The sequence below is a fragment of the Dreissena polymorpha genome, chromosome 4 (assembly GCF_020536995.1).
Source record: "Dreissena polymorpha isolate Duluth1 chromosome 4, UMN_Dpol_1.0, whole genome shotgun sequence".
Lineage (NCBI taxonomy): Eukaryota > Metazoa > Mollusca > Bivalvia > Myida > Dreissenidae > Dreissena > Dreissena polymorpha.
In genome coordinates, this window is record NC_068358.1 from 61245641 (window position 1) to 61257913 (window position 12273).

The 12273-nt window shown below is 36.3% G+C and overlaps 1 protein-coding gene across 4 annotated transcripts in view; it reads right to left on the minus strand.

Annotated features, from left to right (window-relative positions):
- LOC127877080 (uncharacterized) overlaps positions 1-8774 on the minus strand; it is a 50829-nt gene extending 42055 nt beyond the window's left edge. The window contains exons 1-16 of one of the 4 annotated variants that reach the window (XM_052422705.1): positions 8651-8766; positions 7609-7703; positions 7300-7328; positions 6696-7077; positions 6381-6487; positions 6152-6235; positions 5583-5705; positions 4699-4830; positions 4488-4565; positions 3964-4088; positions 2615-2701; positions 2173-2265; positions 1486-1569; positions 1025-1232; positions 652-798; positions 223-299 (exon numbers count right to left, since the gene is read on the minus strand). In XM_052422705.1, the coding sequence (XP_052278665.1) occupies positions 223-299; positions 652-798; positions 1025-1232; positions 1486-1569; positions 2173-2265; positions 2615-2701; positions 3964-4088; positions 4488-4565; positions 4699-4830; positions 5583-5705; positions 6152-6235; positions 6381-6487; positions 6696-7077; positions 7300-7328; positions 7609-7703; positions 8651-8662 (1863 nt within the window). In that variant the 5' untranslated portion in view covers positions 8663-8766. Of the gene's footprint in view, positions 1-222; positions 300-651; positions 799-1024; positions 1233-1485; positions 1570-2172; positions 2266-2614; positions 2702-3963; positions 4098-4487; positions 4566-4698; positions 4831-5582; positions 5706-6151; positions 6236-6380; positions 6488-6695; positions 7078-7299; positions 7329-7608; positions 7704-8650 lie in introns of all 4 variants that reach the window. The other 3 variants (XM_052422703.1, XM_052422704.1, XM_052422706.1) reach the window with 3 other exon arrangements.
- Between the last annotated feature and the right edge of the window lie 3499 nt (positions 8775-12273).

Consider the following 12273-nt stretch of genomic DNA (forward strand, 5'->3'; position numbering starts at 1 on the left):
TAAACGAGAGACGGGAGTATGGAACAAATTATGTAGACAACTAAAACATTTGTTATTTATCATATTGTTTTACTTCAGAAACAGCGATCATATAAGCATTTGTTACAAATGTTATAAAAATATGTGTGGTCCGATAAAGTAGTTATCTTGATCGGTATCATCTGTGGAACCGTACAGACATAAGAGCAAAGTTTAATGGATTTAAGGGAATATTTAGAATACGTGAGCCTTCGGTGGGTTCTCTTTGATAACAACTCCAGTGTTCCAAGCATGTACACCATCTATTTTAGCGTTTGGACCTAGAAAACACAAATTACTCAGAATCAAACTCCGAAGTCCAATGGATGAAATAGTAAGTCAGCTACTACTTAAAAATAATAATAGTTATGTAACTAATAAATCAAGTGAATTATTCTTATTACAAATGGCATTTAAATAAAGTGAAATAATTGACATGGAGAGTTTGATAAAATCTTTACGCAAATTATAAAACCGTATATCTGTGTTGAAAAGTGAATGTGTATCGCTCAAAATCCTATGTCATTTTATGTGAGCATACTTTGAAAAATGTGGTCAAGAACTGAACGAAATGTTCAACTTAGTATAAATTGGTATAAATTGTACTGCCTTTGAACAAATAGTTACACATACATGGTTTGACTTGACATCCTACGGCTATTGTCTCGCCTGGAGGAATCTGTCTTGGTTCATCAGAAATAAGGACACCAAAGCCTTCTTCTCCATATGGATACCAACGTAATTTAGGTTTCGCATCCCATTGTACCCAGACAACAGCATCTGACAAAACAGGATGAAAAGTGAACATTAAGAGTGAAATACAACCACTAGCAATATTTGAAGAAACAAGGAATACGCCTGTTTCAATTATCTATTTCATTGTGATTACTTTTTGCATTAATTAATCTCTTTTTCGAGTTAAAATCTAGAATCAGCAATAAGCGTGTACGCAAATTGAAAATAAGAATATTGTCAAGGCTTCAATAGGCGATAGGAGTGTTGTTACCATCTACCGCGTGGCCAACGATTGTTCCAGGTCCATTCTTATCCTGGTCTCCATGATTCCAATCAGGCCCTCTAACCACACGAGTACCAATCACGGGTAGTTGCGCATTGAATCTCTCATGGTACTTGTCTGACGAGTCACGTGTTTGCGAACGTAGCATTCGTGCGTGATAAACGAGTGATGTCTTTTGTATAGTATGCACGTCTTCCTGTATTAAGAAATTATATATATATATATATATATATATATATATATATATATATATATATATATATATATATATATATATATATATATATATATATATATATATATATATATATATATATACGCTCAAAACAATGATATAACATTCGTAAAGTGCAAAGAACAAACAATAAATCATATTTAATCGAACAAATTGAATTCTTAATTTGATTTGTATTATTATATCCAGTAACAACGGGAAAACGTATATGTACAATATCTTCCCGTGTCAGAGTTCTGTCGGACCCAAATTCATTTCCAAGCCCAGCAAGTGCCTGTTCCAAACTCGATACTTTCATCTGCAATGATTTAAATGAAAGTGCCGTATAGGATGAACTTACATGATTTATAAATGTAACTAATTATTATTACCGTCACTTATGTCATCAATTGTTGTTATAAGTCACATAAACTGCATTTTTATTGAAATAATATGATAAACGAATTAGTGTAATACATTTACATTCAAGTTTTAATGTCAGAAAGGAAGGATCATTTAATTACAATGTTAATTTCGATTAAATTGTTATGAGGGAATAAAACAAGTTGATTGTTGTTCATTTAATTACATAGACATATTATATATGAGTCGTGCTTTGTGAACAAAGGGGTTTAATGTATGTGCGTAAATTGTCGTCCCAGATAAGCCTGTGCAGTCCCACAGGCTAATTATGGACGATACTTTCCGATTCTATTATATTTTTCGTTTCTAGAAAGTCTCTTCTTAGCAAAATCAAGTGTTTGCGAAAGGTGTCGTTCCTGAATAGCATGTGCGGTCTACACAGGCTAATCTGGGACGAAACTTTTCGCACATGCCTTAAAACCCTTTTTCACAGAGCACGGCTCATATGAATTTGAGTCTGTTAAATGCTTCGTTCGTGAATAATAACACTTTTCCCTACCGCTAAGTAGTTTTGGCGTGACAGTCTTCGTCCGTCTTTGTAACTGAAGACTTTGTTGCATGGCAAGTCCGCAGTCATCATTTCTAAATAATTCTGGAATATTTATTAATAATAGCTACGTTTGAAAGCTTCAATAAATGTAGTTTCCTGAACATGAATTATCATAATTTTCTATCGACCTTACGTCTAAACGAATAATATGTACGCAATAAATTATATAAAAATATTTAACTTTGCGTGTTTTTGTTATCTTATTGTGATGATTGAAAGTATAATTATTCAAACCAAACAGTGTAGTTAATTCCTCCTAAAACGGGTATTTTTCATACTCTTAAAAATGATATTTTTTATACTTGCACTCTTTACAAACATTTCAAAGGCCATTATTATTGTTTTCATTTTCAAATTAAGCTTTTAACGCGGCGACCTTGGATAAACGTACCCTGTCGTAATCACCAACGCCAACGTGGAATACAGATATAAACCTGCTGTCTGAAATATGCATTCCGTTCACAATTTCGGCAAAGGTCTACAATGAAAATAATGCAATTAATAATTATCATGTAATTATTCGTATTACTTTAGCTCCACACTATTTTGTTTTTCTCTAGCATTTAGTGGTAAATGTGTTGAGACCTTTATTTCTACCCAAAGTTTATAAATACACGTGGTCATGTTACCAGGTTCTCTGTTAAGAATACATTGGTCAATAATATTCAGATTTAAACAAGATGTGTTTGTGAAACACTATGTCCCCCCATATATTCGACCTTGAAGGATGACCATGAACTTTCACCACTCAAAATGTGCAGCTCGATGAGATACACATGCATGCCAAATATCAAATTGCTTTCTTCAATATTGCCTTAAAGGATGACCTTGACCTTTCACCACTCAAAATGTGAAGCTCTTTGAGATACACTTGCAAGCCAAATATCAAGTTGCTATCTTCAATATTGCAAAAGCAAATGTTATTTTTTACGCAAACCAACAAACAAACAAAACAACAAACCAACAGACAGGGCAAAAAACAATATATTTCACACTATAGTGGTGAGGGACATAAAAAAGTTGACCATCTGTAACACTTTACTTCAACACGTTGATTGCTGTTTCCAAGCTAAAGCAATACAACTCATAACAATTAATCATATATGAAATGTAGCATAGAAATATTTATTTGCAAAAGCATCGAACTTAATTTAGCTGGCAATAAGACTACTGTAATATAATTCCTTCATGTTCTTTTAAGAAAAGCCATTTTTCAAACGCCTTAATCTTGTCAATTTACATATCAATTAAGAATTATAATGACGTTGAATTTCATATGATAATTGCACAATACCCTAGCCGAGTTGTCTTTCACTTGCACAAAAGACCATTCTCATCACGTAATAATCTATACTTTGGATAAAATAAACTTACAAATCGTTCGGTACAAAAGATGCTGGTCCATCTAATATAACAATGTTGATTATATTAATGCATTAACAGTTGTTATGGTATGTGAATTTGAAAGCATTTTATAATTAATCAGATTGTTTTGCACCCCCATTTGAGTGGCTTTTCCAAATTCAAGCGAATTCCTGGATAGACCTATAAGTTTTATCTCTACAAAAAGACGAGTTCTTATTTTTGAGTATGAGTTCAACCAGACTCAGAGACCTATATTATGCATAGTTAATCTTAACAAACACAACCGACATTGATCCCTAAATGTAAATAATTTTAATTCTAATTTTTCAGAAAACTTTTATAACATTTCGTGAGACAACTTAAGAACTGTAGAACCTGATCCTGTGCTTGCTGGTCGGCGATGTCAGGCCCACCTGCCCTAGAAGTCTCAGTAGGGCGACCATCCGAGATCACAATGATACGGTTGGGTATTACGAGGTTCTTGGTGTGCTCCGGGTTATCTGAAGGAACTACAGTTTACATTAAGTAAAATATTATTCAACATTCTAAACTACATCTGCATCAGCAATAGATCAACCATTTTTTACTAGTTGTAAATTTGCCTAAAACATCAATACGTACACTAAGTGGAGATTTGTGAACACTCCAGCACGGTTTGCGACTCTTTAAGTCGCAAATAGTTTTGTGCATTGCATGATTTTTATTGACATATATTATTATATATTGCAATAATAATCTTTCAATAATTGTTTACATCATTATAAATATGAGTGAAAAGACTGAAATAAATAAGAGTGTAATATCCATTTGCTGCGACGTAGTCATTTTATACCCTCTTATGTAGCACATGTATCTGTAACTTACTTGTTCTTGGTTTATTAGAGAAAATATCAGCTTACTCTGTGCTGCCAATGCACCTGCCAAAGCGAACATAAGCCCTCCATAAAGTGGACTTGGTCCTCCCAACTGTATGGACTCTGAAAAGAAACATTTCTGCGCGTAGTTAAGTAGATGGCCTAAACATTGACTATATTATCATATGTACTTTACACATTTAATATAAATTACATAATGTTTAATATGTATATTCTTATTATAAAATCAGTTCACCTATGGTATCTCGAATCGCAGTGAAGTCAGTTGTCATTAACACATCGAGCTGGGTTTTGTGACCGAATGTTGCAAGTGCTACGTGTTCCTTCCGACCCGGATGTTGATATAGGGGTTCGTGTTCTTGTAACCCTATTGATCGGAAAAGGGGCTATAAAATATTGTTTGTTAGAATCGATGAAGATTTGCATGTATGTTTCAGTTTTCACTATGTTTTTATTATCCAAAAAGGACATTTCAAACACTTCCTGAATCCGCTTCAGGGCTTCTAGTAAAACTATGTAAAATTGTGTTACCATTTTCAGTAATGTGGCGAAATGCCTGGAAAGATTAGGCATATCATGAAGACCTTAGTTAAACTGTCATATCACGAAAATTCTGAGTAGTTCAGATATTTCGTTAAATTTTTAGTTTCACAGATTTAATGTAAAATATACATGATTACAGTCTTTTCTAAATGAGTTTAAACCAATGTATTCACCCAAATTAATTGTGTCCTGGAGAAAATTATAAATTGTCTAATTTTACTTATGAATTATGCTTATTAGCAAAATATCCGTATTACAACTGCGATACATTTTTTTTTTAAATTAACAGCTTTACCTTACATGAATTGCATGTATGTGATGTTTTACCAAAGCATTTCTTTTAAAAGAAATTATAATTTTAAAACTCAGGTACAAATTGAAACGTACATACGTACTCTAAGTTTAGCGAAATATATTATAATAAATGCAGTAGTGTTATCAAGATTTGTATTTGTACAGTTATAATATCATTGCATTTTATCAATTGATTATATTCCGCTTAGATTCCGCTTACAAACTGTTAAGGTAACCCAACTGTATTTAGCAAAATAAAGGTTATTTAAGTTTAAGCTTTACCTTCGAGAAATTCATGCACGAATGTTTTTGCTTGCGCCCATGCGTTACCATAAAGCATACTTTCTGATATGTCTAGCAACAAGACGGTATGAAATCCTTTTAAAGATTGCATCCGTAACCGGGCTGAAACAGAATTATATTTCCAAAGTAAAATAGACGTTTTGGACAGCTTTAATGTATAATATATGCCATCGGCTTTCGCACATTAATATGTCGCTCGAGAACCCTTACAGCATCAATTATTGCATTAAAGTGTGTCATTCTGTTATTATCTTTGTTGTGTGTTTGAATTTGACTAGTTTTATTCTACAAATGAAACACTATTTTTTGGTAGTTCCATTGGCTTGATACTTTTAGTGTCAAGTTATGCATAAAATACAGTTGACAAGGTGAGGCAGTCTTGTGACCGGACAGTTATCACAAATTATAATATTAATATTTACATCAGACAGAAAATACAGATTGCCCAATATATAATCAGATTGTGAACAAAATTCAGACAAATGGCAATATAAGCGTCGCAGAAAAGTACAACATATAATCTCTGTTAAGATGTTATAGATACATACCGTCTGCCATTGCCATGTTTGCTAAATCGATCCAGGTGCCTGTATCCATTGCCGAATTCGTTGCCTGTCCCGATGGAGACACGACTGAAAGATTTTAACAACAAATCTAATGTCGCTTCTACGAAATTCAGCAAATATCAGGCCTTACATAAAGCTTATATTGTAACCGCAATTAATATATTAAAATATATTGAAAGCTGCAACTCCACGATACAAAAAAACAATTCACCTCCGGGTGGGTTCGTTCTTGTTTCTGCTACTGTAGTTGGATCAGACGAAGTCTGATGTATTAATTCTTGTTGACTGGTTTCAGGTTTAAATAAATTGCCTCGCATCCTATAAATAAAGTTTTGGTACGTGTACCAATTATGTTTTTTTATCTTCATCTCGTTAATTGGCTATGAAAGCAAAACAAAATACCTGTTAATTGTATTTAATGTCTAATATATCTAAGCGAGTGATTCCTTTCAAAGGAGACATACACGCTACTTGAATTGCAGCAAGTTATTTTGTGAGACCAAAGCCATAATATATTTATACTCACGATGATGAACCCAAATCTGTTCGTGTCGTGCGAGCAGTATTGTCGGAATTGTAGCTATTCTGATTACGGTGTGGGACATTGACATCTGTCTGTACTGTGCCACCCACATGGATTTGAACTCCAGCCTCACTTATTACTGTACATTTCTCAGTCTCTAAGACAGGGTTATTCCCCGAAGCATCCCGATCAGGTGTGGACTCGAGGGATTTACTATTCGTAACGCTTCCGATTTGCACATGACGGAGAAGATTTTGCATTTCATCTACCTGCGTATGAAACTCGTCGAAGCGTTGACGCATGTATTTCTCGTTTCTTTTCCTTTCGATCCTCTCTTGTACCGATTCTTCCGCTGATGATACTCGCTGAGTTAGGGCCTCTAAGTCTGGACAATGTATATATATATATGTTTAGTTGTTGACATTGACCTAGGTAAATTCATGTTAGTTGTGAAAAAAACGAAGTTTTCTAAGTTTCTGTCATTAAACAATTATTAAGACATACGTTTGTTTTGACATAAGATTTAACTAAACTCTAACATTTATATTCAGTATTAAAGCGCCATATATATTATTAATAATGTTTCGTAAAATAATCATTTAATTACCATGTTTCAGCTTTGCAAGAGAAGCAGCGCTACAAATAAAGGTTTATATTATTAAAATAGTTGGTAAAATGTGTAAATATGTGCATTTAGAATTGCGAACAAGCTATTTTCATGATTCACTTTGTACAAAATTGATCACTTAGATACCATCGTCGAATGTGAGAAACCGGTAGATATCAAAAGTTCAAGACTTAGATATAACACACGTTATAAAATTTATAAAAGTTAGTAGAAGAATAAGTACAAATATCGTTGTTTGTTTTTTTTGTTTGATTCGAAAAAGGTGCTCCCAACAAGTAAGTTTGTTACTTTCTGCACACATTTCCTCCACATTCCTCCTGTCGTTGCAGTAACGTCAGTATGTCCCTAGTGTTGATTCTGATCAGCTCAAAATCTTCGTTGATCTAAAATAATTAAACATGTATAATAGTTTAATAATCCATGGACGATCATAACGCTTACTGGATATGCAATACAAACGTGCCGAGTCATCGTTAAAAATCATAAGAGGAAATATGCTATTTACAATTATATGGTATCTTTAGATAATATTCTGTATTTAAATTTAATTGTTAAACGCGCCCACAGTATTATTAATAGCATCATGTGGGGCGAGGTAAGATATCTATTTTGAGATTGTTTGGAATCCCAAAATAGACCTGTCATATTTAAAATGCGGTATTGGTATTGACAGTCATATTACCATCAGATAATTACTGTTCTTAAACATGTTCAATACGTGCTATTACAATCTGATTCTAGCTTTCTGTATAGCATGCTATTTTATAAATAAGCGTATGTACTTCTAAATTTTATTTTTATCACACATTAATTTATGATCAACAAATGTCTTGCTTACAATTAATTGTGCGCCTCTGTATTTGTTATATTTGATAGTGTAAAATATAATTTGGTCTTAACATTATGAAGCTATTAAGGTATTTTCTCATGCTCTAATATTTAATGTTGTTCTTAATTAAATACACATTTACTTTCGATTTAATAATTTTTGAAATTACAATTTAGTCATTTAGACTGAGCATTGTGTTGTTATTGAGCAAAAAACATAAGTTTACTTAGTCATTTATCGGTACATATTTTGTTTTCGTAAAATAGAAAAAGACAAAATAACCGCTGCAGAAATCATAATAAAACAAACCAAGTATGTACTTTCTCTTTAAGGGTGGTAAAGTATATGTCATACATGTTTTTAATACGTATTACATAAACCCTGTATAACGCACTTTATGTATTTATACACGTATACTTCCAAGTCCAACACAGTTAGAGGATAAATTGTAAAATGTATACAAATATAAGATTTGTTGTCATATAAAAACCTACCACCTACCTTCGTATCCATTTATGGCTGTGTTCACAAATACATTAACACTTATCTTATCAAACATGCCTGGTTAAAGCAAAGTTAACAGTATATTGGATATTAATGTCTTCCTTTTTTGCCTCGCTCTGGGAAAATAGGGCTTAATGAATATGCTAAATTTGTCGCTCCAGATTTGCTTGTACAATCGGCTTCATTTGTAATCGCATATGTCTGCAAAATATAACCAAATACTCAAAACACTGTGACAACAAATTGAAACCATCATGAAACTCGCCCAAGCGTCGAAACTCGATGTTTTTAAATGTCAATTGAAAAGCAAATTGCATTCATTGCTATATACCACAATTAATAGAAATTGGATGGACACACTTCTTTGTTATTGCTGTTTAGTGTGTGTGTGTTGTTGTTGTTTTTAGATTGTTGCTTTTATGTGAGGACAGTAATATTTTTGTGAACTTTTTATACATCTTACAAGTGTTTGCTCGTTTAAAAAAAAACTATATGAAACACACAAAAACATTAGCATTCATACAAAAGCTAATCGAATATTTGTAGCTACAGTACTCACCCGCTTCTTTGTTACCAGAACATTTTTACGCTAAAATATTTACCTGCCTGCTTTCAAAAGTTCGTGAGCTCAAAATTTCCGCCTTTGTTTTCATGATATTTCTTTGTTTGTTTATGATTTTTTAAGATGTCAAATACCGGTAGTTTATTCATCTCAACTCATCTTCGTCTGTGGTCCCGTCTGGTACATAGGCCGCCACTAGCTTCCTCCAGGCGTCTTGGTTCTAGGCGAGTTTCTCCAGCTGCACCAATATTTTGCCCATCTGCATAGCATCTGCATCCATGTAACGGCTCAAGGTGTTTCTACGCCTTCCCTCTTCATTTTCCCGTGGGGTTCCAGGTGAGAGATTTCCATTCGTATAGGATGCAAGCTTACAAAGGGTGCCCACCGCCAACGTCGCTAGAGGTTTCTTCGTCCACTGGCTGCTGCTTTATTCGTCTCCATAATATTTCGTTTGAGATCTTGTCTCGAGAGCGGATCTTGAGGAACTTCCTTAGGAAGATGTTGGTAAAAACCTGTATTTCCTTGATGGTGGTTACAGTGTTTCTCAGGATTTCTGTCCCATTAGATGATTATTGGGTTGATGATGTATTGAAGAGCCTTATCTTTGTGGTGATGCCAATTGCGCTGTATCCTCGGATTTGATTCAGTTGACTATAGGCTGCTCGTGCTAAACCGATGCGGGTTCTAACATCTGCATTTGTTCCTCCATGGTTGTCCAGAATGCTGCCGAGATACGTGAATATGTCCACCTTCTCTAGCGCATCGCCATGGACTGGTATGGATGTTGTTGGATGCGTTGGTCGTGACCACCTTGCTCTTCCCTCTATTGATTGTGAGTTCCAGTTTAGTTGAGTTGTCCGCTACCACGTTTTATCAGTTTCCTGTAACTGTTGTTGAGTGTGAGAGAGAAGAGCCAGATCGGCGGCAAAGTCAATGTCTTCCAACTGTTTCCAGAGTGTCCGCTAGATTCCATTCCGTTTCCGATTTGTCGAGGTCTTCATGACCAAGTATATGGCCAGCAGGAACATGAAAGGTGAGAAGGTGAGAGTAAACAACCTTGCCTCACTGCGTTGCTCACGTCAACGGCGTCGGTGAGCTGTCTGTCATGATAGATTCTGCAGTTTATCCCTTCCTTAAACTTCCTGATAATGTTGGTGATATTTCATGGCACACCGTAGTGTTTCAGTAGTCTCCAGAGGGACTGTTGGTCAATACTGTCGAACGCCTTTTCGTGGTCGATGAAGCTGACATACAGGGGCAAATTCTACTACAGGGATCGCGGGTCACGGAGATGCGAGTCTACTACGTATTTCATTCGGTTCAGCAGGATGCGATTCGGTTAAACATCTTTACTGGGGTGGACAAAAGCGCGATTCCTTTGTAGTTGCAGCAGTAAATGAGGTCGCCTTTTTTGGGGAGCTTGATGAGGAATACCCCATTGCACTCAGTTGGATTTTCTTCTTCTTCCATATCTTGCTGAACAGCGGGTAAATAAGCTTCACACTAGGTTCGATGTCAGCATTAAGCGACTCTGCGCCGTATGTTGTCAGGTCCTGCATATTTACCGTTCTTCCGTTGCTTGATGGCGCTGCTGATCTCTTTTTTTCAGGGAGCGCAGACCTTTATTGGCAAATCAATTGTAGCTGGCGGAATCTCCGGTGGGTTCGCATGAGCTGGCCTGTTGAGTAGCTCCTTGAAATGCTCAACCCACCTCTTCTTCTGCCCTTTGTCATATGTAATAACTTCTCCATTTTTGTCCATTGTTAGCCTCTCTGGCTTGGCAAACCTTCACGCTAATCTCTTGGTTGATTGATAACATATCCTAAGTTCGGTTCTTTCTGATAGGCTGCCTCTTCCGCCTCTGTTGCAAGCGTCTCTAGGTATTTCGGCTTGTCTGCTTTAATACTTCGCTTGACGCTCCTGTTTACTTCGTTGGTCTCTTCGTGTGCTTTCACTTTTGCGTCTCATGTTCTACTGTTGTTGACACTTTTGTTGTGTTTCGTCTTTCTGCAACTTTCTGAAGCATCTTTGCTGATATCCACTTCTTGTGGGTGTACAACTTTGAGCCCAGTACTTTTTGGCATGTTGAGGTCACTGTTACTTCACTGTCTGACAATTCTGCTCTTTTATCTCTTTTTCAAGCAGCCCCTCTAGGACCTAAAACTTGTTGGGGGGATCGCCCTTGGACTCTTCTTGCTGCCAGGTGTCTTTTAGCGTAGAAGTGTTGTAACGTTGACGTTGGCTGGGTCCCCTGTAAAACTCTTCTTCAGCGTCAGTTTCAATCGAGCGACAAGGAGATGATGTTCCGAAGCCACGTCTGCTCCTAGCTTGACACGTCCATCCTAAAAAGAGTGACGAAACTTCCTTGCGATGCACAGGTGGTCAATCTGGTTGTCCGTTGACAGGTCTGGTGACATCAAAGTTGACTTGTGTATCCTTCAGTGATGAATACGTTTCCTCCGATGACCAGCTGACTTGCGGCGCACAGGTCGGCGAATCTCTCCACGTTGTCGTTAATCTCGCCTTACCCTTGCTTCCCAATGATCTGCTCATATCGTCGGTTGTCCTGGCAATCCTGGCATTGGTGTAATCCATCAGAATGATAATGTTTCTCTTTTACCTGTCTTGTATTATGTTTGAGAGTCTGGTGTTAAAGTTTTCCATCTCTCTCCTCACTGTCGTTCGTCGGGTCGTAGCACTGGATTATGTCCACGTTGATCCTCTTCTTCGTTGTAAAGAAAGAGGCCGCCATGATCCGTGGTCCGTGCGCCTCCCTGGATGTGTGCGGCATTGTCCTGCTCATGCTTCGAGAACAACGGTAACTCACCTTAAGTACGTCGCTTCTGCCAAGAGCCAGTCCATCGTGATTCACTGATTCCTAGAATGGTGAAGTTGAACTTCCACATCACTGCGGCCACTTGTGATGTCTTCCCGGTCTCGTACATGGTTCGGACATTCAATGTAACGATGGTGGGTGTAGTCCTGGTGGAGATGATGGTCTTCACCCTGATGTCTTTCAGTTGACACTGGCTTTCACCGTACGACGCCATACGTCCAT